Consider the following 27,485-nt stretch of genomic DNA (forward strand, 5'->3'; position numbering starts at 1 on the left):
TCAAAACCTGAAGGATTTTGATCAGATTGCTGATCAAAGTTATCTATCATTTCTGGATGACAAACTCGTACAGGTTTGGATAACAGTACTGGATCCACTCTACCACAAAATCATGTGACTTTTTCTGCAAAGGACTTCATGAGAGTATTTATAATCTTATTTGGATCTTACTCAAAACTCTTCATGTTCCTATTTGAAAAGCTCTGAAAGGGTAAACCTGGCAGCGAGTATTTCTATCCATCACCAAACTCCACTCTCTGGCGATTCCATTGTTTTTCAGGATGTCTACAGGAGTTTCTTCTGCTTTGTGTCACACACTCCCACCATAGTTTCAGTCTCTAATGTGCTTTCTCGGCTTGATTTTCACATTCTTGTGATGACTTGTGTAAGCTGATCTGTCTATATAGGTTGGACTTGATGATCTTGAAGGTCTCTTCCAGCCGAAACTGCTCTATGATCCTATGATTCTATATTGCACAAGGTAACAAACTCAACCTGCTGCTAGCATACTTAGTACAGAATAATGCAAACTGTTCATACTAAAAGCAGAAAACATTGTCAGAACCCCCCATCTGTTTTCTGCAGAGTCCTGAACACAGACCACTGAGCACACCACCATCATCATTCTCCTTTTTTCTAAAGAGCAGCATATATAGCTGACATACACCTCCTGTGTCAGTGACTGAAATTCATCTGTAGAAATGTCAGGCAATTCTGAGCGTGAGATTCCCAGGATATGAACAGCAGTGTCCACCCACCAGTTTTCATTCATATTCAGCCATTAAAGAAGTGAAAATATGCTACTAACAGACATCAGGACTGCATCAACTCTTTCTCTCCCATAGGCAGTTCGCTGAAAATTCCTCACACCAGCGAAGAGGCAGGCACGCTGCTTTATCGAACCCTTCATCGCATTGCCTGTTGCTGTTCGCAGATCTGCCATTTATCTGTCTGTATACCTGCTGGCGAGTCACACACTAAGGTGTTAAGGAATAATCCCTCTACCTGCCCACTTTACTGTTCTCATCACACAAGGAGCTTTAGCCAAAAAAGAGCTGGTCCTTTGCAAACAGCGCTGCTCTACACCTGTCCAGTAACACTCCCGGGGCACACAGTGATGGCGGTGACGGAGCCACAGAGCAGCGGTCCCTCGACCCACGGGAAAAGGCCCCACGCCGCGGCCATGACACCTACGGCCCTACAGGCCGCCCCTCCGCCGTGTCAGCTCGCCGTGGCGCCGGAGGCGGGGGTGAGGCCGGAGGCGGGGGTGAGGCCGGAGGCGGGGGTGAGGCCGGAGGCCGGGGTGAGGCCGGAGGCGCCCTCCCCCCTCACGGCGCCGGCCCGGCCCGGCCTCCATCTTGCCCGCGCGAGGAGCGCAGCGCGCGCTTCTCCCTCTTTCGGCGGGAAAAGCCACCGGCCGCGGGGGGTGAGCAGTGCGCATGTGCGGGCGGCGCCGGAGGACGGAGCGGGGGGGGGGGGGGGGGGGGAACGACTCCCGCTCGGGCTGTGACGGCGCGCGGGCACGCTCTGCGCCTGCGCGCGTTCTCGGCGGGCCGAGAGCGCATGCGCAGTGAGGGCAGGGCCGGTTTTGGCGGCGGCAGTCTCCCTCCCTTTCCCCCCTGTGTTTCCCCCCTCGCGCGGAGCTCTCGCCGGAAGCCCCGCGGGAAGTCTCGCGAGAGGCGGCGGGCGGGCGGCGGTGGCGCTGCGTGCAGCTCCGGAGGGTCGCCTCAGCCGCTCGGCTCCCCGCAGCGCCTGGGCCCTGCCGCTAGCTCGCTCCTTCCCTCCCCCGCCGCCACCGCCGCCATGTCCCGCTACCTGCGTCCCCCCAACACCTCGCTCTTCGTGCGGAACGTGGCCGACGACACCCGGTGAGTGGGGGCGGGCGCCAGCGGGGCGCGGGGGCTGCGCAGGCTTTGGCGGGCTCGCTAGGCCGCGCGGGCGGCTGCCGCCGGAGGGGTGCGGGGGCCCTCCCGGAGCGAGGGGAGGGGGCGAGGCCGGGCTGCTCCCTTTTTCTGCTTTGCCTTTCTGCCTGCCCTGCCTTCCGCGCCCTTCTCCATTTTCCTCGCCCTCCTCGCGATGCTGCTCTATTTCCCTCCTCTCCACGAGGATCGGTTTCAAAACAACGTCCAGAAAGAACAAAGCTGGGCCGGAAGAAAGTGAAACTCTCGTCCCCGCGTTTGAGTTTCTCCAGCGGGAGATCGAGGCGGGATTTGAGTGCCCGCTTCAGGGATAGCCGCCCATGTCCCTCAGCGATGCTCAGCAGCCGCTGGAGTTTTGAGAGCTCTTCAGAAATAACGGCGATTCTTGGTAGAACGGAGAAAACAGCCCGTTTGCTGTGGGTGTCCCCAGAGTTCTTGGTGTAGCTGGTTCCGTTAGTGTGGTAATTGCTGCCAGTTCGGGTGGAATGTTACTGCATTAATTGTTATGTAGCGTGACCTCTCATGACACTTACTATAGAGTGGGGGAGGGGGGGAACAGTGCTTTTTCTCCGTAATAATTGTGTTGGAGCAAAATTCCGTAAGGACTAAATAGTGCAGTAACTTAGTGAAATAACTTTTCATAGTGAATTGAAGTAATTAAAAAGTGTGTATTGCACGGGTCCTTATTTATTGCTTGGGTATTTGGGGTAAACTGCTAGATTTCTCCATTTCTGTTTTGCAGTTCATCGTGTCCCTTTTGTGTTTATCAGCTGTGAAACATTTAGAGAGAGAGTGTGTGTTAGTACAGCATGCGTTTGTGGGTTGGTGCACTCTTATGCTGTTAAATATCGTTGAATTTGTTGTATAAAGTGCAAGCATGAGTTTTCAAACCTGCTGCCTGGGCAGCTTGCACCAAAGTTGTTCAGCAAATAACAGTAGCCTGGGCACGATGGAATGGAATGAATTAAGAACGTTATCATGATCAAAAGCATAAATAGCTTCACGTCAAAAATTTGAATTTTTTTTTTGCATGATTTTTCTTTCCTCTTTCCAGTAGTTTTTACTGTAAGAACAATCAAGGAGGACTCTTACTTCCAAACTTTTTGAAATAGTGTGGATCCTATTGAGGCTTCCACCATAACCTTGTGATTACATGGCCCATTCTTCTTAGAGATGGTTTCATTGTGAGATCTTTATGTTGGCTATTGTAATTCCCTTCTGCCATCATTGACTAGGATGCACTGTAGATTCTTTCCCAACAGATGAGAGAGAGAAATTAATAGTAGTAACTCTTTCATACCACGTAGTTATGGCATTACATCAGTCTTTCTCATACAGGTTATCGTATGAGAATGTGTATCTAATGAATTTGTATCTAGTGATACAAAAATACACGTAAAGAAGCTGATGTGGTTAAGAAACCTCTCTGTTGAGAAGATGGTAGTTGTTCCAAGTATAGTTACAGATCTGCTGAACAGTTTTGTGCTCCGCTTTCTAAAGCCAGCTCTTTGGAAAGGCTGTCCTAAGGGCATGAGTGGTTGCTCACTCAAGTTTTGTTCTGTTTGATGTGGTTGTAAGTATCGATTATTCTATGGAAATGAGTTTGTGTGACTGGTTTATTCTTGTACTGTTTATTTGGATCTTACAGTTGATGTTTGCATGTTGCAAAGGCATTGTCAAGAGTTACATGAGGTAGTTGAATAACAATAGTTCTTAGATACTTCAATTTCTGCCTGCCTTTGCCAGTACATCCTGCATTGAATTGACTCGCTTCTCAGTTTACACTTCTGTCATAGAATGGTGCTGAACACTGGTTTCAAAGTGCTGGGGTATATCTTAAGCATCCTGAGTCTTGAACTGCTCAAACACTTCTTTTCCCCAAAAATGTTTTGCTACATTCATCCTCTACCAACTGCTTCCAAAAAGATGGGTGGTCATATTGATTGTAGATTTTTTTTAAAAAAAAGTTTTTTAAATTGTTACTGTTTTTTGCGGATGTTTTGTAACACCTTAAGTGGTGAAAAAACATGTAAGATATTTGTGATATTCTAGGTCTGAAGACTTGCGCCGTGAATTTGGTCGTTATGGGCCTATAGTTGATGTATACGTTCCACTTGACTTCTACACTCGTCGTCCCAGAGGATTTGCTTATGTTCAATATCCTTTCTTCAGATGGCTGATTAGTGAGGGGTGTTGAAGTTTGAAATTCAAGTTTATGTAAGAGGTAACAAATCTAAATGAAAAAGCAGTTTACTTTTGTGTTGTATCTAATAAGTGTCTTACTTATATTGTGGTGTTTCATTATTTTTGAAGATTAACTTCTCTCAATTGTTCTTTGCCGTTTTGCAAAACTTAAATCAAGTCCAGTAATATAAAAGCTTGCTTATGTCACTGAAATTAATACTATATGATTTAAATGAAAATTTATCACTGGCTCAAAATTGTCTAGCACGTTTTTATTATCACTGGTATGTAAGTAAACTTGTGCTTAGCAAACTGTGGCTGGTATTCGTTGTTAATTTAACAAATGGAAACTGGAATCACTTGATCAAAATCAGATTGTATAAAAAATGAGGTGAACTTCTTTCTTTAATATTGTCCCCTAATTTACTGTCCTCTGTTGTTGCCTCAGAATGTAAAGCTGTACAGTAATGGCGACCCCAAAGAGAAAGCATGAAAGAACCTTTAGAGTAGAGTTCAACAATTAAGGCAAGTAGACAAGCCAAAGACCTCTTAAGGATCAGGCTTGAAGAGAAGGGAGAGTTTGGGAAAAGAAAAAATAAAGAAAAGCTGGAAGAAGGACAAGCCATAATGGGAGACAAAGCTTCGCTTTATCTACAAAAGGGGGAAAAGGTTGTTTTTCAAAGTAAAAGATAAAGCCATCTGTCATTTTTGGCCAAGCATCTCATGACAAGTCCTTCTGACAAGCACTTAAAGAGTTAAAGGTCAAGATGAAGTTGAATGGTGGCCAAGATTAAAGGAGTCATACCTGATGTATCCTACAGAATAACAGTTTTTCTTCTGTTTGTCATGTAAGCAGTAATTTGATGAATGATTCTGGTTTAGTCCGTTGACAAAACCTGTAATATTTCTCTTGTGAGTGCTCCTGTAACTGTGGTCTTGAATGAAAGTGCATTCCTTCTTGGTTTGTCACGATACATACCTACGACATGGTAGTGTATTTTCTGCGTTAGATGATGCTGCTGCTGAACTGAATTGCTGCAAGGAGAAAGGCAATTCGGTCTTTCGGGTCACGTAGCTGGAAGAAGGTGTGAGAGTTACAGTAGTGGTTAATCTCATGGATTAAAATTAGTAATGTCTGTGTTACTGAACGTCTGACCTGAGTGGTCGCGTAGGGTTTTAGTCTATGCTCTTATCTCAGACTGTTGAAGGTCTGTACACACGTGCATGGCGTTACAAAATTTAAAATTAAAGTCGGTTGGTGAAAAAAAGGAGAGCTTTATCCCAATTCTAAAATTTAATAAGACACATGTTAATTTTTGCTGTTGGTATGCCTAACGTAATTGAAGAACTAGGGCTTAATTTTTGTGAAGTCAGTGTAGTGGAGAGAACTGAATGGCTGTTAACAAATGTATTTTGAAAAGGATACCGGTATTTTTTCCTTGCATAAGTACAAGTGGGAGAAGAAAAAAAAGTTAGAGTATCGCATAGCAACTGCTTGCTGATGGATAAGTTCATGGTCATCCTGTGAGATTTTGATTTTATTATAGGAGTTCTTAGATAGCTGGTGGTTAATTAAAAAAAAAAGGTAATTTACTAGTGGGTACTGTAGCGTGACCAAAAGAACTTAAAAAAACCCAAACTGTAAAATTAGAAAATAACTGCTTTTTTTTTTTTATTTTAAATACCAAATCTGTAAACTACTCAAATTCCCAAGTACCTTAACACTCACCACATTTGAAGATGTCCGTGATGCAGAAGATGCTCTCCATAATTTGGATCGAAAGTGGATTTGTGGTCGGCAAATAGAAATCCAGTTTGCACAGGGGGATCGGAAGAGTAAGTGCCTTGTGTGTATTTCATCAGACTGTGATTTTAGCCCTAATATTTAGTGCCAGGCAACATTACATGTGTTATTAATTGTTGTGATGTGTTCTTACTTGTATATAAATAGTACATGGATGTTTTGCTTTTTATCCAGTAACTATGAATGACTCGTTTTAATTAAAAGCAGATAACCAAGTACAACGGTCACTTACCACAAGTCTAATTTCTTGCTGCTAACTGAGAATTCGGAAGAGCTTTCAGCTGTCTGTGTTTCTGCAGGGAAAGCTTGGCTTTTGAAAATTCTCCCTGACAAAATGAGTAGCCTAGTCTTAATGTATTGCAGTGTTTATATTGTGTTGAAGCCTCTTGGTGATTCTGTGTTGACATTTCCCAGTGCAGTCCAGTTTCCAGGATTGAGGTGATGTCTTCATTTTCATTTGGCTTCAGGGTAAAAGTAAATTTCAAGGTGTCTCAATTCAACATGGAACAGAAGTCTTATTTTCTGAGCAGATAATTGTGAGGAGAACTTGTGTCTTTTAAATCTGTTATTCATATACATATTCTTAATGTGTAGATAGATATTCTATAAAAATAAAGCATGCTGTTGGTAAACCTAACACGTACTTGTTGATCTAAACCAGGGCTATAATGCTCGTGTGCAGTTTGGGAATAAAAGCACCTTAAAGGTCTTTCAGTTAAAGCTATCAAAGAAACAACCTAACTGTCCAGGTTTCCCTCAAATGCACGCCGTTCGCTTTTATTGAAGTCAGTGGAAATCAGACGCTCTGAAGGAGAAGTTTCTGTCCCGTGTAGAAACATGGGGATTTCTGAACAAAAATTAACTAAACCTACCTTAGTGTTGTGAGCAGCAGCACGTAAAACTTGTCTCCGTTCCGTACAGGCAGTGTTCATTACAGCATGCTGTGTTTGAAGCACTTAGAGCCTGGTCTTCAGGTTTGGGTGAGAACGGGATTTGACGCAAAGGAAAGAGCTGTGCTGCTTACAGAAAACGCCGCAGGAGACGGATACGTTCATTCATTCTTAATGATTTTAGCAGCAAAGCTACAGGGTGAACGTGCATTGCTGTGCTGGCAGGGGGAGCACTTTTAGCATCCAGCTCCTCCTTATGTGGCATCCACTGGTGTTCTGTATGAGCTGTCTTATAATCAGTAACGAAGACCGTGGATCAGGTGTAATGCATGGTGCTGTGTAGTCAAAAAAAAAATGGGTATTTAATTAATTCCCTGTTAGCTTTCCCTTTTCGGATAAGTTCAGGAATGTTAGAATGTTTCGGTCATGGGTTTGGCCTGTCGTATCAGTTTCCAGGTAACCCGAAATCGCCGTAGCCGGTTCTGCGTTCTGGTTTTATGGAGCATCAGTCCTTCCTTACTGAGGTTTTTGGGGTGGAGGGTTTAGGTTTTTTCTAGGTTTATAGTGCCCACTGGACTGCAATAATTGCTGTCCGGTTGTTAAAGCAGCAAAAAGCAAATGACACACAGCAGACTCTCGTCTGTCCTTTTCATAAACTTCTCTGCTAGAATCATGAATAGGCTTTCTGCTGAATACCAGATGTATGGATTAGTAGTGTCACTGAAGGGAAAGTGAGGCATCTCTTTTAACTCAAAATGTTAAATATTGCTATTTTTTACAGCACCGAATCAAATGAAAGCCAAGGAAGGGAGAAACCTATACAGTTCTTCTCGTTACGATGACTATGACAGATACAGGCGGTCTAGAAGTCGGAGTTACGAAAGGAGACGGTCTAGGAGTCGTTCTTTTGATTACAGCTATAGAAGATCGTATAGTCCCAGAAAGTAAGTGTAGTGTGTGTTTGGCTTCCACTGCACAGCAGTCTGATGGAGGAGAAACACCATGTTGACTGTTCAATTGTTAAAATTTTGAATAATCTTTCTGTTGTGGGAGTAACTTGTGGGAGTTGTGTGTCTTGCATGCTACATCAGATGAGAAATATTGAATGAAATTATTCTGTGCTTCGTGAAGAATAATCAAAAGCAAATGCACAGCTTGAAAAATAATATATTGAGCATTTGTGTACATACATAGGTATTTGTCACCGTTTACTTTTTCTGATGTACCTTTTTAGCAGTAGACCTACTGGAAGACCTCGTCGTAGCAGAAGCCATTCGGACAATGATAGGTAAAATATTTTTTACACTCTTTAAATTGAGAACTAGATCACTGTATTCCTTTAACTATAGGTTTTAAAAAAAAAAGTTTCTCCTGCAAAAAACGGTAAACAATTTTTAATGTACCAGATGTCTAAGAATAGTGTTTTTACATTCAAATCTCCTCTCTCCCCTTTATTCTGATAGGTTCAAACACCGCAATCGATCTTTTTCAAGATCTAAGTCCAATTCAAGATCACGATCCAAGTCACAGCCCAAGAAAGAAATGAAGGCTAAATCACGGTCTAGGTCTGCATCTCACACCAAATCTAGAGGCACCTCTAAAACAGATTCTAAAACACACTATAAGTCCAGCTCAAGATATGAAAAGGAGTCGAGAAAAAAAGAACCAGCTAGATCCAAATCACAGTCAAGATCACATTCTAGATCTAGGTCAAAATCCAGATCAAGGTCATGGACTAGTCCCAAGTCCAGTGGCCACTAACAGTGTATCCATGTTGTTTTTAGGCATGTAAGATTCATTTACACACAGTTCAGTTTACTTAAATTATCAGGAATATGATGTTGCAACAGTGCTAAAAAATATTTTCTTTGTCAGTTTTCCCTGTAGCCAACAATGGTTAAAATTCAAACAGTGTTGAGAAGCCACTGAGAGCGAGAAAAAGAGAGAGAGAGAGAGAGATTGTCCACTTGGTTACCTGTCATGGGCAGCTAATGATTTGGTTGTGGTGTCTCTATGTATATTTTTGTAAAGATTTGCATTTTTAATGCTTAGATGTTGGTGATGACTTGATTGATCGTAACTTGCAACATTGTCCTATGAAAAATGTCATACCCGTAGAGAAATTGGTACTGGTTTGTGCTGAACAGTTAAACCAACTGTTTAACTCGTTCTTTAATGCTAAACTTTGTGATAAAATGGAAAACTGGACAGCTGTAGTGCAACACTGACTGCTGTGAAGTGCAGACTGGCGATTTTATGTTTCCATTGTTCAAAGGCAGGTTTCTGCATTCTCCATGCCCACTGACACAAGTAGGTTGGTACATGGAGCTCTATGGAGAGATATTTTTCAGGTTTCTCTTTAACCCTGCCATCTGGAGCGTTGGTACTAACATTGCATGTACTACGTGGGGAGAGAGTTGGTCTTGGACACTCATTCACTCAGAGCCTGTAGAGTGTCGTGACTGTCAGGATAGAGGCTTCACTGCTTTTGACCTGGCTGCTAGTACTGAATGCGTGAGGGGGGAAAAAAACACCTTGAAATGGAAAATTAAATTCAGATTTCAGCAAATGGCAGAGCAACTAAATACTAGGTTGTGTGTACATTTTATGCAGTTTTTGTATCTATTCTAAATTTTAGTGAGCAGTTAACCATAAAATTGCTTAGTTTTCCTGCTGTTAGATACAAGTAGATTGTTTCGAGTTGTGTGTGTACAGTATATAAGAACTAAACTTTTATGCCAATGACTCCTGTGGTTAGTTGGTGTATTCATAGGTATAAAACTGTAGCCATCTCTTCCTGAGTAACAAAGACTTGCTTTTACACGTCAAAGAGTATTTGGTCAAGCAAGTCTGAATCACTTCTTCCTCAGAACGGATAGTGGTTTGGTTACAAGATGTCATTTTACGTAAGAACAAATGTTTGGAGTTGGATATGAACAAGAGCTGCATCTCTAGCTATTTAGTTTATCACTAATACAGTATATTTAGTAAATTGAATGTGAAAAATAGCAAAACCCGTGTGTAATCTTACCAGTATTTCTCTAGAAGGCAAGATACTTTGTTATGAAAATGGCTTTTGGTGTTGTTTTTCTATTTACCTTCAAAAGCCAGCATCAGACACCTAGTGTTCCTCGCTGTCTTATGTAGTAGCATATGAAGACATTGATTTCAAAAAGTTCCTTTTTAGAGAAATGTTTTAGGGTTTGGTTTTAGTGTTTTCAGCAGGGCCTTTAAAGAAACACAGATGGCTTTTAAATATCGGCAGTGGAACGTGCTTAGGGGGTTGATCCTAGAATCTTTGTACATTTGATAGTATTTCTAACTTTTTCTTTACTGTTTGCAGTTAATGTTCATGTTCTGCTATGCAATCATTTATATGCACGTTCCTTTAATTTTGTAGACTTTCCTGGATGTATAGTTTAAAAACAGCAAAAAGTCTATTTAAAACTGTAGCAGTAGCGTGCAGCTCTAGCAGAGGAAAGTTGTGGGATTAAACTTTGTATTTCCTTTCTTATAGAGGCTTCTAAAAAGGTATTTTTATATGTTCTTTTTAACAAATATTGTGTACTACCTTTAAAACATCAATGTTTTGATCAAAATAACTAAAGACCCAGCTTATTTTCTGCTTGCTGTAAATTTAGCAAACATGCTGTAATAAAAAAATGAAGGAAATACTGATCCACTGGAATTATTGTAGCTTTAGAATTTGACTCCAGAGCATGGTTAGGAGCAGAGCTATGCATCCCTTATGGAGTAAAATCCTTACTATGGTATTTCAGTAAAGTCAGGAATTTATCGTTTAATGTCTGCATAAATACCATTTCACATTTTTAAAGGGGTACTAGACAAAATAAGAACAATAAGCGTATGTTTTAGTCTAATATATTGGAATTTCTTTTCCATTAACTTTCATTATGGCTGGAAGGACTGCCCTGTGGTTATAATTCAGATATTATTAGCCAGGTTATGAACTACTTAAAATCAACAATCGAGGATTCATATAGAACCAAATTTCTAGTATCACCATATCGACTTGTATTTGCCATACCAAAATTGCCCCAGCAGTGGTTCTCTAGAACCGCTTTGCTGATGACGTTTAGAAATGGAGCTGCCTCCTGGCACTTGTGGCGATGTGTCAGCTGGCGGTTCTTAGGCCACCGAAGGAGAACGACTCTGAAAAGCACTTACCTGCTTCGATAAACCCACACGCTTTCTAAGTCGAGCTGTGATTATCTCGTAGCTTTCTGCTTGCGACAGCAGAAACCCCCCACCCTTTTCCAGCTTTCTTAAATCAATGTAGTCTTCATGACTAAAGTCCTTCCTAAAAGTGGTCCACCTGACTGTGTCGTGGGAAAGTGGGGTTCTGTTCGTGTCAGCAGCCTCGAAGGAATCACTGTAATTAAGGGTCACCTTAGTCCAGCCAGAATTCCAGCTGGGTGGATGGGGAGGAGGGCAGAGAACATCCTTGTGTCCAGGCTGAGGTTCTAATTTGAGACTACGGAGTAACAGTAACGATACCTTAACTATTGTGTCAGCATGTCCTTATGTTGTGTGCCTCAACGTTGATGTATAGCACAGTTTAAATTTTTTTTTTTGTTTTGAAAATCCAGTTCATTGCAAGTATAATGTAGTGTCTGCCAGTTCTGATGGTTCTTTCTTTCTCTCCCAGAGGTAGGACTAAACTTTGACTTGACTTGTGTATATGAACAAGCCAGAAAAGCCGAACACAAACCCACGATGTTTCAAGAGTGCATGAATAAAGATGTTGTCCTAGTTCTTGCTCCCATGGAAAAATTGTGAAGAAGCTGTTCTGTGGGCCTTTCAGTTGGGGACGAGTTAGCAGGATGTGGCCAAAAGGGCAGGGAATGTTTACGCATTCATGCAAGTCAAGCCACAGCCCATCTAGATAACATCTCCCTTCCTTGATGCAGGTGTCCTAGTCCTGCTCTAAAAAAAGCAGTAGCCTGTCTTGTGCAAGCTACCTGCAGGTTATGCACAGCTGGAATGCAAGAACATACGCAGGCTACAAAAGATCATGTATAGGCATCTTTCTTTTGGAGTCTCAAGAACGGTGGGAATTATGTTTTTCTGTGGTAAACTAGATTATTTTGTCATTCCTGCAAAATTTGTAGAATTGAAGTAGTGTGTAAAAAAAAAAAAAAAAAAAAAAAAAAAAAAAATTCTGCTGAAAGTAATGGCTGTGCTCCAAAGTATCTGCAGCGTATTGATTTATCTCAGCAGTCATAGAAGGCTCTATTGGAACTTCTTTTTCACCAAAAGTCCATGCACCCAACTGATAATTAAAAATCTTTAATTTAGTGGTTAAGTAGCTGGGTGTTCAAATTAGGGACTGTAATAGCCTGGTCTCTGAAAGCTCAATGTTTTCCTTTCTATGTCTTTTAAAGATGTTTAAATGTACAGTATAATGGCTTTATTCAAAGTGGAAATTTTCAATTTCAATGTTATTTTGAGCTCTCTTCTTGGAAAGAGCTGCTTTTTTTTTCTTACTGTTGAGTCTGGGCTAACAGCTTGCAATCTGTTCAGAGGAGGGCGATTGGACTGGTACACAGCGCAGCACTGCTGCTTGGATTTTTGGCAGGGATGTTGCAGATTAACATTTTGAAGTACAAAGGGATAAATTTACACATTTTTAGGACATAATCACCCATTAATAATTGCTGGTTTTCTCCATTTATCTTGTAACTTGCTTAAAAAGTCTGTAGTCCATTGCTATAATATTTGTCTAAAGATGCTCTTACTGATGAGACTATTCTAGGAAGGGAAGACTATGTACCCTGTAGTGTGTTTGATCAAAAGATGCTAATGTTTTATTCATACACATCCTTTCTTCTTGAGTTTTGTGTTCCATCTGTGCAAATAACCCTGTGAATTGGGAATAAAATGTACAAGTTTTGACTATAACTTGAGAGCACCTTCTGACTCAGTTAATCCAGCCGTAGTCTGTCGGAGATGGAGCCCCGAGCACTGACTACCCGAGGGAGTTCCCTCTAGCCCAGCGCCCCCGCCCAGCCTCAGGGGCAGCAGAGCCTGATGGCGGCCGAGCTCGAGCTGCGCCTACCCAGACTGGGCTGGTCTCGCTTCCCAGTCCAGCTCTGCTGGGCAGAGCCGGCAGCCCCCCAGCAGGTCTGCTTCGGGTCCGAGTGAGGGCGGCGCCGGTGTTCGAGCCAGGTGTGGGCCAGTCGCTGGTGAGGCAGGAGCAGGGGACCTCCTTGGCTGGGGACCTCCTTGGCTGGGGACCTCCGCTTGTTCTGACCCTCGGCTTCCGGCAGCAACAGGGCACCTGCCTGGGGCGCTCGGGTTGCTGACTCTTGCCAGACAAAGGTAGTTTTTTATAAAGTTTCTTGCCAGTTAAGGATATGTTACTCAGTGTCAGAACTTTACAGAACTCCTTGAGCTGCCAGTGTGATGTAATCCCACTTTCCCATTACCATCTTAAAATAAACAGGTACTTGTAGGGGGTGAAAACTTTATTTTATTTAGATTTTTTGTTTCCAATTTGTACATACACCATTAGTAACTGACAATTTGAAGTCGAGGAGACACAATTGTAACGGGGATACAGCTCACACGCTGGTGCTGGTCCAGGTCACAAAGACCGAAGTTTCAAAACTGCCAATTCCATCTCATTTGGAGCAACAGATCTGTAAACACACAACCAGCTGCCAACACGTTCTGAATGTACAGAGAGATCTCGGAATGCTTCACAACTTGCAAAACTCACTTTCCAGTTACAGCCCTTTTTTAGTAATTACTGCCTTTTGAGATAATCTTGGGTTCTGTCAGCACAGCCCAGCTGTTTCTCGTAAAGGACCACCTGAATTGTGGCAGCGCTGAAAGCTGCATGCAGGGCCCTGCCCCATCCTGAAGCTGACATATTCTAGTGAATACTGGGACAAAATAATGTTGCAGCACTGGTGCATTTTAGAAACAGAAAACTGTTAAAGATAGTGCAGTTTTATCCAGCACCCAAATTCAGCCATTTGCATTTCTTGTGAAACACCTGATTTCATTCTGAACACCTTAGTGTTTTTCAGGGAGCACACACCTCTACATTCAGAACGAGCATCTTGAACTTGAGCAGCTGCTTTTTTTTTTTTTTTTTTTAGTTTTATTAAAAAATTCTAAATAAGCCTCTTTTGCACTGAGTTTACTTTAAAAATGAGCTCACAACCAAGTAAAATGTGCACATTCACTGTATGGTAAGTGCAAGGGCACAGCCACAAATGCCTTTTTTTTTTTTTTAAACAAAATACTATTTTTTTTTAAATCAGGCCATGTACTCAACATGGTCATCTTACATTCAGCAGTTTGTACTAAAAATACTTCTGTGCAGGAAAGCCCAGCATAAATTTACATATACTACAAAGTTTTACATTTATTTACATGGCTCTGTCTTCCCTATGAACACATTTTGATACCTGCCACAAGCTACTGCACCTTAGATCGCTTATTAGAGGGTCACCAATTTAAGGCCGGTCTAAGCAAGCAGGCCGCCTTTTTCACAATTTTAAAAACAGATACAAAAGTGAGGTTTAGGACTCTGCAGCGCAGCCGGGATACAAAGGGATGGCAGTCGGGCTAGAGGCGCGGAGGCCATCTGCCCCACGGGTTCCCCCATCCCTCCAAAAACACGCACCAGTAACGTTCCTAGATCTTGGGTTTAGTCACAGGCTTGACATGCTGTCCCCAGCTCCCCAGGGATGAGCAGGAGAACAGTGTGGTGCCCGGGGCCCAGGCGGAGCTCTCCGCTGCTCTGCAGTTTGTATTTAATTGGCAAATTTTACGCAAGTTTGAAAAGCAGCTAAATGCCCGACTAAAGCTTTCAGTGCATTTTTTTTTTTTTCCCAGTTAATGCTGCATTAAGTTAGGTAAAAGCTGGTTTTCTAACACCATACCAAAAAGTAGTCACAATTCCAATTTTGGGAGACAGTCCCATTTACTCTTACAATAAATACAATAAATGGTGACTGATCAGGATCTGATTGATTATACAGAAAATACCTATTTCACAGTGAAGTGAACACAGCACTCAACTTTTGAGGTAAAACGTTAGGGAAATGTAAACTTCCACCCCAACTACATGCAGCAAGAACATCTGGTTCTGTACACCTGTGCATCTAGAGTTAGGAGTAACGATGCTCAAACTTGAAACCCTGCAAATTTAAATAACTTTAAAAATATAAAAAGCTACATCTCAAGCCTGGACTTTAAGTAATGTTTTAAGTTGAAATGTCATCATTTCTTTATCAGAAGGTTTAAAAGAAACAGGTACCCAGTGGCTTGGTGGCTTAGGAAGAACACTTGGTGAGGGTGGCTCACTGAATTTTGCTCCAGCATAGTTCTGATTGGTTTGAGGTGTGAAGAACAGGTTGCGATTCGATAAAGCAGGACTCCAATTTTGATTATTGGGGAAATGAACATTGCTCTTTCCCCCTTTCTGCATGGCCTGCCATGCACCAGATGACGAGTTGCATCCATGTCCTCTTTCTTTCTTCATATAGGTCTTCATCTGCGAATTCTGGTCTTTATTCTTCTGCCTGGTTTTAAGTTGTTGATGGTTCTTGGTGGTATTTCTAGATTGGGGAACTGGAATGTTGAATCTTTCTCCACCACCCATCTTCAACTTAAACGTCACCTGTAAAAACAGGGGAAAGAGTCAGTGGAGTTTGCATTTTTTTATTTTTTTTTTTTAAACAGAAACTATTTCAGAGTTTTTAGATTCTAAGCAAGAGGACTGGAATCAATCTAACCCAAACTCGTATCAGTTGAAATTAGTGGGTTTTCTCCTTTACTGGGTGCCAATTCAATAGTACCCAAGAACTTGGCGACACTCTCATGAGAACTGCATTATAATGCAGCCCATCTTCCGAGTGGGACATTCCTGACTCTGCAGTGGCTTAAAAATTCTGCTGCTGCTGGCTGACCAGCACGTCATACACCAGCCCATCCTTCAGGACTGTACCCCAGTCCCCCGATCAAATGTCACAGCTTTGTCTACCTACTTATGAAAACGCTGGTCCTCCAGACAGCCCAGCTACTAATTACACCAGTTCTTTTCTCCTCAGCAAAACGTATTAATGGAAGAACGTGAAAGACATATTACTTGCAAAATACAGTGCCAAGTTTAAGGTGTTGGTGTTTAATGCTGAAGACGTTTAAACCAAGCTTGTTACACCTAAAGATGTGGGCAAAGTGTGCACTGATAAAGCCACTCCCCAGTCTTTCTGCTAAGTCCAAGAATTACTCTGATAAACCCAAAGTGAACAGAAAACAACCTCAAATGGAAAGCAGCCATTTGTAACTGAACTGTCACAGCAGACAGCCAGATACTATTGCACCGTACTTGACACCTCCATGCTGACTCTCCTGTTCTGTATTATCTACTGTTCCTCTCCCACCCGTTTACCTTTCAGTGGTCTTCTCAGATTCCACACTCTCCAACTCTTGCTCCCTTTCTTGCTTCCAAGTCTGAAAGAGCAGGTGCTGCCTTTTGCTGGACTCCTTCCTTTGGCTAGGAATAGAAGTTTTCATGGGCTGATCTGCTGTATTCAGCCAGGTAGCCGAGCCCAACATCGGATTCTCGGCACAGAAGCTCCAAGGGAGAAGTCCCACTGCATAAAGAAGAATTAAATTTGAATTCAGGTTAAGAAAACAATTGTTTTGTTTTCAAATTTGAAGGTGAAAAAAAAAAAAAAAAAGCTGAAATAATCCAGAGAATTCATAAAGCCAGTTGTGTCTTGATGACAATATACTTCAAATTAACAAAAAAAAAAAGCACCACAAACCAAAAGACAAGGCAATATTTATCTTACTCTATTTAGATAAACTTCACCATCAAACATAGCATTTCACAAAGTGTAACATTTTTACCATGCTCTCTGTATTTTTTTTACTAAGCAAGCAAGAACCTCATCCTTTTTTTAAGTAGGGAAAAAAGTCAAATACAATTGAAAGCATTTTGGGATGAACTCTGAGGAACTAGGGCTTCAGTGCATCACTGCTGAGCACAAAGAAACCCTCCCAAAAAACCACCCCTTGAGAACTCATCCGCCTAACTGGGACCAGCACAGCAAAGCGCCGCCCAAAACTACTGCGCACAGAAACTGACCCCAACTGTCCCAACACTTCCCGTGAAACCAATCGCACCCCCAAACCCTCCTCCAGCCATTACAACAGGGCTCCATTTCTAATCTGTCAGCTGGCTTTTTCCACCTTCGTTAGCGAAGTAATTCCTTACTAACTAGTTCTTACAATAATTTCCTGTTTAGCCCACGGCTCATCCTCTCCTCAAATCTTTAAGACTTTAATCTTGGGCACTCCCAATCTGTTCACCTCCCCCTAAATCCATGTGTCACTCTCCACCCCAACCTATCTCTCCCGAAAAGCTCCAAGAAAAGCCGCCCATCTCCAGCTTTCGCCTTGTTGCGACTAAAACGAAGGTCCGAGGTAACGTCACTAGCACAACCCTGTCCGCTCCCACCGCAGCGGCCTCACAGGCTCGGCGCTCGCCAGAGCTCCTTCGTCTCCAAACTTTATTCCTTCTTTTACCTACACCCCCCGGGCCCTCCTCTCGCCTGACCCGGCGGGCAGCCGGGAACCCCCGTCCCCACTCCCCCAACAATAGAGCAGCCCAGCGAGCACAACATGGCGGCGACAGCGCCCAGCCCTTCCCGCACCGCTCCTCCCTTACCGACTTCTGTCCGTCTTGTTCGCCCACAAGCACAGACACACACACACGGGCCTTTAGGAACCGACCCCGCCGCTCCTCCGCCGTCACTCTCCGACAACCCCCCCCCCCCCGGCAAAGCACAGCCCAAACGACTCAAACAACTGCCGCTGCCCCTCTATCTCCCACACAAAATGGCGGCCGCTTCCCTACGCTGTATAACACCCTCACCCTCCTCCCCCCCGCTCCAGACCACCCCGCTCCAGCCAATAGGAGAGCGCTGCCTGCTCCCTCCGCCAATGAGCGCCAAGCCCCGCCTGTTGCCGGGAGGGGCCGGGGCAGACTGGCCGCCGCGGGCGGGCGGGGCCGCCGTTTGAATCTCCTCGGCGCAGGGCAGCTCGGGAGCGCGGCCCTTTGTCCCGGGGGTCCCCGGCCTGCGCCCCCAGCCCCGGCCGCGCAGACAGCTTCCCCCACACACACACCCCCCCCTCGCTGGGGCATTAGCACACAAAAGGTGGGGGGTGGCTGCGCCAGCTGCCGCTTGGGGCTTCAAAGAAGTAAAATAATTGAGGAAAAAAAAAAAAAACCAACCCAAACCAAACTCCTCCGTCTGCAAGAGGGTCCCTGGGATCCACTGAACAGCGAACAAAGAGCAAAACCCAGCTCTGCAGAGGTGCCCCGCAGCCAAATGGGGTCTCTCGAGCTCCCCGCACCTGCATTTATTTCCTTTAAATAATTCTGAAAATCTAAATTATTAAAAATATTTTAGAGGGATTTTTAACGCCAAAATATAGGGAAAGGAAAGAAGGGGGAAAGCTTCCACGGGTTTAAAGTGCTGTTGCGGGAAGGGATCAGAACTGGAGAGCCCTGGCACCGGCTGCTGCTCGTGTTTGTATTCGCATGCGCTTATTTTGCCCCAAGGGATCGTTTTCACCGAAACCCGCGAGATTTGGCTTTCCCGTGTACAGGCTGGGTGAGAATCACAGGTACTCCAGAGACCTGCACACCCGGGGAGCTGCCTCTCCCTGTCCACCGCTGGTCAAGCCTGTACACTGCATCAAGGGCCAAAAAAAAAAGGAATCTCAAAAGAAAACAAAAAGCAACTGATTCAGTCTAAACAACACATGAAGAGTCAGAGGTTTTATTTTGAAGTATAGACAGACACCTTGTGTTCATCGAGGTACCTAACATTTTTAGCTACAAAACCAGAAAAGTTACTTTTTCCTCCTTTATCTGTAAACCTTTTACGACAGAGATGGTTTCTTACTGACAGCACCTGGTATTAGAGGGCTCTGACCCATCACAGGGTCTTCAGGCACTAACAGGACAAAGGGAAGAACTCCAAAGAGAAGCTACATCTTTTAGGAGTTTGTGTTTCATTATGCAGTGTTATTGAAAAAGACATGGTATGTTTTAATATACAAGATGTGTTGACATAACCAAACCCAGACCTTTGTTCATGTTCTTTATTGTATGTCTGCACAAACCAAGCTGAGATTAATTTGTTTTCTTCCCTTAGCCATAACATTGTGCCAAGAACTGCAGAGCAGAGATCCTTCCAGCAGCTTTCATTTAGAAGACAACAGTATCTGCTGTAACCAAACACTTAAGCCTTGAAATTCCACCAGCTCTCAAACAACACTCCTATAATGCACATCAGCAGATTCTTGCTTTGGTTCTATCTTTAGTGTGTTTATGTTTGCTAAAACATCATCTCATCTCAGTGGGTAGATGTTTTTAAGTCAGAAGATGCCACTGAGGTTTAGAAATAACATTTTACTGGCTGCAAATGTGCTCTCTTGTCTGGGGAGCAAGAACAGCCACATACTTTTTGATTCAGACCAAGGATGACATGAGGTCTGGCAGTTTTTCCTATCTTTTAGATACTGCAAAAACATCTTGTATTTCAGAATTGTTTTGGAGGTCAGGCTGACACATTTAGCCAGAGGGGAGCAGGAAAGGTCCGTGATAAACCAGTCCTGTACTTGTACAGAAACTATTTCACTGAAACACATCAGGAAACCAGTTGAATGCTACAGTAAGTTTCATCACTCAGATCAAGCAGGAACACAAGGGGTATTTTTTAAATCAAAAGGGCAGGCTGTCCAGAATATCCAAAACACCACAATGCCCAGCTCACAAGTAAAAACGTTTCCCACGCTTCACGCTCCAGCTGCTAAAACCTCGGGCAGGTTTTCTCTGCTGCAGTGGAAGAAAAGATACTCCCAGAGCTATGGTAACCCCAACAGGTACAGAAGCACTCAAGTACCTGCCATGTCCTGGACCAGCACAGACTCAGTCCCAGAGTTTGCTCTTGATCCCTTATCAAGATCTGAGATCCTTTCAAGAAAAAGCTACTTCCTCAAATAATGATTTTTTTTTTTTTTTACAAACTTTTTTTTTTTTCAATGGCCTCAGTTACTCATGGGCAGACTCTCTGGGCTGCAGAGAGATGTGAGCTGCCTCCAGGAGCTGCTCATGCCCACCCTTCATGCCGTGCAGCCATCCATCTGCCCAAGACAAGGTCCAAGAGACAGTGCCCTCAAACATGCTGCTTGAACAGGGCAGTACCTCCAAACCTGGCTTTGCTGTGCATTGCCACGTGGTGACACAGACTCACTGACCTCAGCTCTACTACACCTTCGTTACACGCACTCACAACCTATTGCACGTGGTTTTTTGTTGTGCAAGTGTCTGCTCAGGCTGGATTATTCTGCTTCCTCCAAGGCTGACTGCAATAACTACCAAGTTCCCTGATGTTCCCAGGGAGGCAGTTTCTTCAGTACATTCTTCCTTCTGCATTATTCAAATCCTTCTCTCAGCCCTCCACCATACTTTTGCTGCTACAGTGACAGCAACTCAAGGTTTTCCCTATCCACTGTCTTTCACTCAGCATCTCCATTCCCTCTCAAAGCAAGCATTAATACCAGCCCAGGGAAGCAGCTCCCTCTGTGCTGGCATTGCAACAACCAGCAATTTGCACAGAAGTTCCAGTGAAGACAAAGTCCCCAGAGCTTCATTAGCCCCAAACTGAAATGCTTCCAGCTGTGATTGAGATGGATCTACCCATGCACATATTCATGCCAGAGCATTCCAGAGGAACTACCCACTGCAGGAAGTAAGCAGCACAGATGAATCATTTGTTAAGTCAATAGTGAACCATTGCCCAAGTTTTATTCCACAGGTGACAACCTTCCAGTGGTACATGATTTTTAGAGCCATAAAAAGTAAACGCCTTAGGGTTACTAACAGTCCCATGACACACTTGAAACTAGTTTGATGTTTCCATCTGAGCCAAACCTTAGCCAGGGTAACAATCTACCTAAGTTTCCTTGTGTGGGAAATGTGGTGACTTTGTATTTTCTTAAAAATCTGCACAAAAGTATTAAGTTATTAGTAACACTTAGAATATCCCTTATTCTGTTTGGCAGAGCACCCCTGGTTCTCAATCAAATAAAGCTCAGGAAATCCTCAGCAGTGATCTACAGGAACTACGCAGGTATTTGAATCTCTCCAGAGTAAAGATAGGTACAAGGCAAGCACCCTGATGACTCAATAGAACTATGTACTTTAATTGCTTAAAGCTCCTTATAAGTTTGTTGTTAAATAAAGCAGAGGCAGGTTACCTAAAGATACTTTCTGTATAAGCTGTAAATACCAATTAGGTCAATGTCCACCAGTACCCAAGTTGCATCATCTCCAGAACAAGAGTTTCCTCCTCTGCACTGCTGAAACCAGTTACATGCTCAGGAGTGTCTCTGAGAACCTATCTCCTTCACATGACTGCAGCATGTACATTTGTATATAGATGGGTACACAGAACACAACCACCCCAGCACCAGGAGTAAAAACGCCATGGAGACACACAGCCCATTGAAGATCAGTTACCCAAGCCCTGAGCCTTACGGCCCAGCGGAGCTTGTGTTGAAGCAGCTTCATTACAGCTGATGTCTGGACTTTGTAAATCAAAGCACATCCAGGCATGACTCCTGAGTCACACCCTGTAGGTTTTCTGTCTCAACAGCTCCCTGTTCAAATCCATACCAGCACTGAGTCACAAAAGCCTGCAGGAACCTTCAGCCCATTTAATTCGCTCTGCCTGGTTCATATCCTATCAGCAGGAAAAACATTTCCACCCTTGACCCACCTCTACACAGGAGAAGGCAGAGGTGGTTCTCCAGCAGGACAGCTCACCCAGGGCACAGGTGACAAACTCCCCAGACAAGCCCTGCTTTGCTCACATGAGCTATATAAGAGAATAAGTCTGTTTTTCTCATGAGCATTTCCTCTAAGAGCGCAGTGTAAAGTCACACTGGCTTTGATTCACACCTTATCAACATGAGCAGTGCCTCCACCCTCAGCCCTGCCTGGGCCACTCAGTTTTCAAGTCAGCCCCAGCAAACATCAAAGTCAGAGAAACACAAACAAGGCGCTGTCCTCCCACAAAGCACAGCCACGCTTTCTGCAAGTGCTGGTGACTAAGTGCCCCATCACATGAGCTATGTCCTAACAGCAGCCCCAGGGGTTGTTTCCTACTGCTCTAAAGACAGAGACACCACTACTGAGCAAAGCCAAGCCCATAAGCGCTTTCCCCCATTGCCTGCACAGCTCTTCTTGGAGCCTTCCCTCCAGCACACTGCAGGACCAGAGCTGACAGCTCACCAAGACACAGCCCCAGCCCATCCTGCACCCCAGCAAGCTGGGGTGCCCACCAGCCAGATACTTCTGCAGCCAGAGCTAGGACCTGCGTAAGGTCTGCAGGGAAGGCAGCCCTTCCCAGGTCATCTCCCCCACTTGCCAGTTCTGCTCAGCCTCATTCACTTAGAGAGAGCTGATACAGCCTCTGCCAGCAAGGCAAGAAATTCAGGCTGCTGCCGAGGCAGCAAAATCCCACACTATCTACATAACAGCTCAGTTGCACCTGATCATGCTTCTGGCTTAAATAGCATAAAATCAGGTGTGCTGAATTCAGGCAACCGACTGAGAGCGAGGCCATGGAAAGCCCACCTGGCCGAGGCAGTCGTCAGAGCCCTCCTTCAGTGATGGTGCTCCTTTAGTTCCCGCTAGTTACGAACTGACTGTACTTCTGCTCCACACTGACAGGCAAAAAGACAGAAGCAGAACATGACCCTCATGGGAATGTAAAGCTGATCCCAGATGTTGACCCTGGGTATGGGGGGTTTCCCAAAGCAGGGCTGTTCACAGCTGTGTTAGCTGCAGCTGATGCCAAGGGAAAAAATCCAAGCTAGAGGGGAACAAAAAGCCCTTACATTACAGAAGTCAGCCTTTAATGGTTTTCTTTCACTCTGGCAGGACAATTTTTGCTATAAAAGAGAGTCCAGAAACAAACTGACAAGCTTCTAGCTGTGCTGCAGTAATAATGCTTCTTTCTTACAGTACCACTCTTTGACAAATCAGCTCTCTTTGCAGACAGAGGAAATTTGGGTCTATATCTCACAGGATCCTGCTGGATGCGAAGCTGTGACAGAGCAGGGAATGGTTTGGGGCTGAGTGCTGCTTTTTGAACTCAGGACTAATATAAAGTACCTTTCTGTTTTTCACTTTATGGTCTTGTATTTGTTCTTGCAAAGGAAAATTTGTCGGTTCATGGGAATCGAAATAGAAGCCGTCACTTTTTGAGACAGAGCTGATAACCTGCCTCTTCTCCTTTGCTTATACAATAGTCTGTGATGCCTTTCATCTTTATTGTGGTTTCCACACATGAGATCTCAAGAAGCGCTTTCAAAACTGCCCAGCCCTGAACAGCATTTAAAGGGTCAGACAGGCCCCAGGTCCCAGCCGTGCCTGAGCACCCCAGTGAACAGGGGAACCCCCTTTTCCCAGCCAGGGGCCGAGAGGAAGCACTGGGTTCCCAATTCTGCCTCTTTCTCAAGCGTCCACAGGCCAACGTCCCGTGAGTGTTGCGGGCTCCCCTGGAGAGGGCAGCCGAGCGTTGCTGAACGTGGGTGCACGGCTGAGCTCCAGCAGCTGCTGGGAGACTCCTGGGCCACAAGTAATGGCAGAGGGGAAATCGGTGAAGCAAAGATTTGGAGAGCAGGAGATGTAACTGCTATTCAAAACCATCACAGATCCACCACACCGGGGGGGCGAACTGGGATCCAAACAGGAGGGAAGGTTGAGTTCCTGCTGGGGAGAAGACGGATTGATGGTGCTGGGATGGGGCCGTGGGAGGAGGTTGCAGCTGCTCTGCAGCATGTCAGAGCGGGACCTGTGGCGGGGCAGGGTGCATTTGGGGGCTAAGGAGCTCGGCCGTTCCTTTGCAGCCAGCACACCGTGTGCTCCCCACTAGAGCTTGTACGGTCTTTACCCAACCACAATGTGGCCAATTCCTTCGGGCAAACTTCCCTCTATCCACCGACACAGAGCCTCAAATAACAGGCAATATCCTCGCTTGGTGCTCTGGTGTCACCTGCCAGACGTCCCTGCTTTCCAGCAGCAACAGCACAACCTGCAAATAACCAGCTACAGGGCGCTGCTGCCCAGCTGAGGGGGAGAAGTGGTTAGCTGTGAGGAAGGATAGCTGAGAGCAGGCAGAGCAGAGACCTCAGCCTCTGCAGCCCTCTATCATGACCACAGGAGTTTAATTGTGTAACTTAAGACCTTAAGCCATTTCTTTTCCCTTCCACTCGCAAAGAGAAAATCACCTTACTCTTCTGGCATTAGCAGAGCATGTTTGTGTACAGAGAAGTGGCTTGCCCGCTTCCCGTGCCACAGAGAGGTGCCGTTCTTGCTGTTAGTAGTGCCAGGCAAGCACACAGGTGGCAGATTTCTGAGCTTGCCCTTAGACTAGGGTATATCCAGATACTTCCATGTCTGCCTTCTAGCTCTTTTCCTTCCCCTCCTCTTCCACTTCCCCAGAGAAATCAGGAAAAGACCCTGAATGTCTCTTGCCTCAGACACTGCAGGTACGTGGAGGAATCGGAGGGACTGAGCAAATTATTTCAGCGAGTCGGAGGGTGAGGGTGGTTGTGAGATGTGACACTAGCAGCCAGAAGCAGAACACAAGACCCAGAGGGGAAGTGGGGAAGGCAAGAAAACCTGACACACGTTCACCAAAAGAATGCGAAAGAGAGCAAGAAACCAGAGGAAGGATTTGCACTGATGGATTTCCAGCCCAGGGGGAATAAAACAGAATGGTATGAGACACCCAGATGAAACCAGAAGTGATGTGAAAGGAGAGGGAAGCAGGCACCGTCTGCAGCTGCACAAACTGCCCTGAGAGCTGGAGGGATGGGAAGCCCGGAGGCGTCCCCAGCCCGCGATGCGAGAGAAAGGAGGTGAGTGGTTTGCATTTGCTAACCCGTGGGGAGATCCTGCAACCGAGGATCCTTTTTCTGACAGCAGAACACATCGTACCTTTGAGCCCACTGGGCTGACGTGCATGCAAGCGGTCTGGGGAGCCTCTGCTGCACAGGGTTTGTCACGGGGAGATTCCCAGTGTTATTGAGGATAAACTGCAAGGCAATGTGTAACAAAGGGTGGGGAAATTGGTTTTTAGGATGAAAGCTTTCTTAACGAGAACACAACAGGTAAGTGTTTAAATAGGAGACCGGGGACTAACACTTTACATCTGGTTTTAGGAAATATTAACATTGGATATGTCAGAGGTATTTCCAAATGTCTCGCAAGCATGAGTATGATGCCGAGCTCTCAGGCTGAGCGTTCTGCACAAGTTAGTCTTTACCATGACTCTGCGTGCAGTGGTTTTGGTGGAGTGAGAGAAGCTGTTTTGCCATGCTTTGTACCCAAACTGGCACACACAGTGCTGCTTTGCACCTACACCCCCCTGTGCTTCAAATGCTGCCACCCCAACCAGTCACACATGGACAGAACTGGACTATGAATAGAAATAAAGCATTGAATCTTCAGTGTGGCCCTTGTGCCAGACAGTTCCCACATCAGGGGGGTAACTCTGCTCGTCATTATTTAATATGGTCAGAGGGACAAGCCGGCATGAACAGCTATTTCCAAAATAATAACAGAACTTCCCCTGCAACAGAACAAGAAATCGTGTACAAACTAAAATATGTATTAAGTACAAACTAAAAGTAAAAGATATTTTGCTTTTTCAGCAAGTGAAATGTTTGAGCATTCATGACAATTTTTGCGTAAATCACTTCACTTGTTCATATTAGGTGACCACTTAAGACATTTTATTTTATTTTATTTTATTTTATTTTATTTTATTTTATTTTATTTTATTTTATTTTATCTTATTTTATTTTATTTTATTGTAAAGATCAAATCTCTGAGAAATTCTGGCGATGAAATATTCAAGACCAGGACTTTCAGAGTGCTGCAGGCACATTGCGCTGGCTGATTGCAGCAGGAAAATTTAGTTTTACATTATCTAATCAACAGATATGTTAACTTGTTAATCATAAGGATTCTGAGATGTGTCTGTAAATGAAGAAACCATCCTGAGTGATATCAGAAACCGTGCTGCTGCGTGCAAAGCAGTGTAAGTCTGACAGCTGAAATCAATCGCAGCAATGCACTGGAATGGAAAAGGACTTTTTCACTTGTAGATTTAATTTCCACTGAAGCCAGCGGAGTTATTAGGCTGAAGGGAGTGGGCTCACAAGCAGATCTAATGGGGGAAAAGATTTCTCTGCTGCTTCTGGGCAGACTTTGCAGTCAGCGAGGCCATATCAGAAATATATTGCATTCCCAAATGCCTTATCCACATTTAGTTCCTAACAGCTGAGCTTCTTGTTCCTTCAATGTGTCGCCTCCATTTGCTGCCTCCTGGGGCTATTGCTGTTGGCGCTGTCTGGGGGGTTCTCCGTTGCAGGAGACGGGGCTTGCATTGCTTGACTTTGGCAGAATATTCCCCACCTTGGGCAATCCTGCTGGCAGGAGACACTTTGCTGTGCTGGGAGGAGAGTTAATGCTGTACAGAGGCCCAGGAAACACTCGCCCGGCTCCTGCGGCTCCCAGGGACCCCACCCCTCTGGGGTGCTGCAGCCTCTTGGCTCTAAAGGAGGATGAGAAGCCCCTTCGTTCCGTCTTACTGAGCTGAAACGTCAGCCCAGCGGGCAGGGAATGTCTGGGCTTGTTGGGCTGGTTGTGGTGGGGACACACAGCCGTGCCTGGGGCTGTAATTCCCAGGGAGGTGGAGCTGCTGCCCCTCAGAAGGGGATTTCCACCCTGGAAGCAGGATTTGCCCCATGGAGGATGCCACAGATCAGCTCTCCCTTGGGATCCAGGTACGGACTGGCTTGTTTCCCAGAAGCTGAAGCATGCAGGAGGCCGTAGGCATGAAGAAACAAATGGTTGAATCCAGGAGCCCATCTGACAAGAGAAAAACCTCCCCTGGGTAGGAAAAAACAGCTTTATGGCCACAAAAAAAAAGGGGACAGGCAGTGCAAGGAGAGGGGCTCTTGGCACTGCCCGTATTTTCACGCTCTAGAGCCTCTGCCAAAGAGATCTCGTGCTGGAGCAAAGCCCTGTCCTTTCCCTCACAGCCATGGGAGCTGGAAGGAGGATTTGGGGGAGCTCAGTCAAAACTGCAAAGAGATTCGACCTTGTCATTCAGCCTGAGACACAACAGATGTGGGAAGAGAAGGTCTGGGCTGGCTGGCTGATTGCTGCAAGCCCAGCTCAGTATTTTGAACCTGAGGGCTTATCTGAATTCAGTCAGCTTAATGGAGAGACCTGTACCAGGACAGTCAGTGCAGGAGTTATTTTGCCGTTATAACCAAATTCTCTCCCCAGGCAATGTAAGGTGAGGGATAACATTTTGCCGGCCTTCAGTCTCTCGCCCAGTGTTCAGTACAGTTTCCAAGCTCCTAAGTATGTTTGTTGGACATTGTAAAACTGCAGATACTGAGAATTTACGACAGTCCTGGGAATGCTGGCTGCAATTAATAGATGTTGGAGTCTGCTTAATTAAGAGATGGCTTGGTTTGGATGCTGGAGTTTTGGCTGGGGAGTTTTGGATGCTCAAGGAGGCGGTTGCTGCCTCGGTGGTCCCTGGT

The 27,485-nt window shown here is 44.8% G+C and overlaps 2 protein-coding genes across 7 annotated transcripts; one reads left to right on the top strand and one right to left on the bottom strand.

Annotated features, from left to right (window-relative positions):
• Positions 1-1,758: 1,758 nt before the first annotated feature.
• Positions 1,759-12,719, top strand: SRSF10 (serine and arginine rich splicing factor 10). Of its 5 annotated transcripts, XM_086479221.1 has the most exons (7): positions 1,759-1,868; positions 3,972-4,076; positions 5,836-5,939; positions 7,579-7,741; positions 8,032-8,085; positions 8,261-8,362; positions 11,467-12,719. In XM_086479221.1, the coding sequence occupies exons 1-7, from the start codon at positions 1,804-1,806 to the stop codon at positions 11,483-11,485; spliced, it is 612 nt and encodes a 203-aa protein (XP_086335347.1). In that variant the 5' UTR covers positions 1,759-1,803; the 3' UTR covers positions 11,486-12,719. The 5 variants fall into 5 exon arrangements, with proteins under 5 accessions (XP_086335347.1, XP_086335348.1, XP_086335344.1 ...); XM_086479222.1 differs by lacking the exon at positions 8,261-8,362; XM_086479218.1 differs by lacking the exon at positions 11,467-12,719 and having other exon boundaries at positions 8,261-8,727.
• Positions 12,720-14,527: 1,808 nt separating this feature from the next.
• On the bottom strand, positions 14,528-17,600 carry PNRC2 (proline rich nuclear receptor coactivator 2). 2 transcript variants are annotated; one of them, XM_086479845.1, is made up of 3 exons: positions 17,513-17,600; positions 16,225-16,429; positions 14,528-15,453 (listed from the first exon to the last, which is right to left on the bottom strand). In XM_086479845.1, exon 3 carries the CDS (start codon positions 15,433-15,435, stop codon positions 15,013-15,015), a length of 423 nt encoding a protein of 140 aa, XP_086335971.1. In that variant the 5' UTR covers positions 15,436-15,453; positions 16,225-16,429; positions 17,513-17,600; the 3' UTR covers positions 14,528-15,012. The 2 variants fall into 2 exon arrangements, with proteins under 2 accessions (XP_086335971.1, XP_009946410.1); XM_009948108.2 differs by having other exon boundaries at positions 17,509-17,600.
• Between the last annotated feature and the right edge of the window lie 9,885 nt (positions 17,601-27,485).

This window comes from Leptosomus discolor, chromosome Z (genome assembly GCF_034619465.1).
Source record: "Leptosomus discolor isolate bLepDis1 chromosome Z, bLepDis1.hap2, whole genome shotgun sequence".
NCBI classification, from domain to species: Eukaryota; Metazoa; Chordata; class Aves; order Leptosomiformes; family Leptosomidae; genus Leptosomus; species Leptosomus discolor.

What these genes read in the sequence shown, in the direction of transcription:
- SRSF10 (XM_086479218.1), top strand. Translation starts at nt 1,804, where the DNA reads ATGTCCCGCTACCTGCGTCCCCCCAACACCTCGCTCTTCGTGCGGAAC. An exon ending in AACGTGGCCGACGACACCCG is followed by an intron (nt 1,869 to 3,971) that starts GTGAGTGGGGGC and finishes GTGATATTCTAG; the next exon opens with GTCTGAAGACTTGCGCCGTG. An exon ending in AGCCATTCGGACAATGATAG is followed by an intron (nt 8,086 to 8,260) that starts GTAAAATATTTT and finishes TTATTCTGATAG; the next exon opens with GTTCAAACACCGCAATCGAT.
- PNRC2 (XM_086479845.1), bottom strand. Translation starts at nt 15,435, where the DNA reads ATGGGTGGTGGAGAAAGATTCAACATTCCAGTTCCCCAATCTAGAAAT.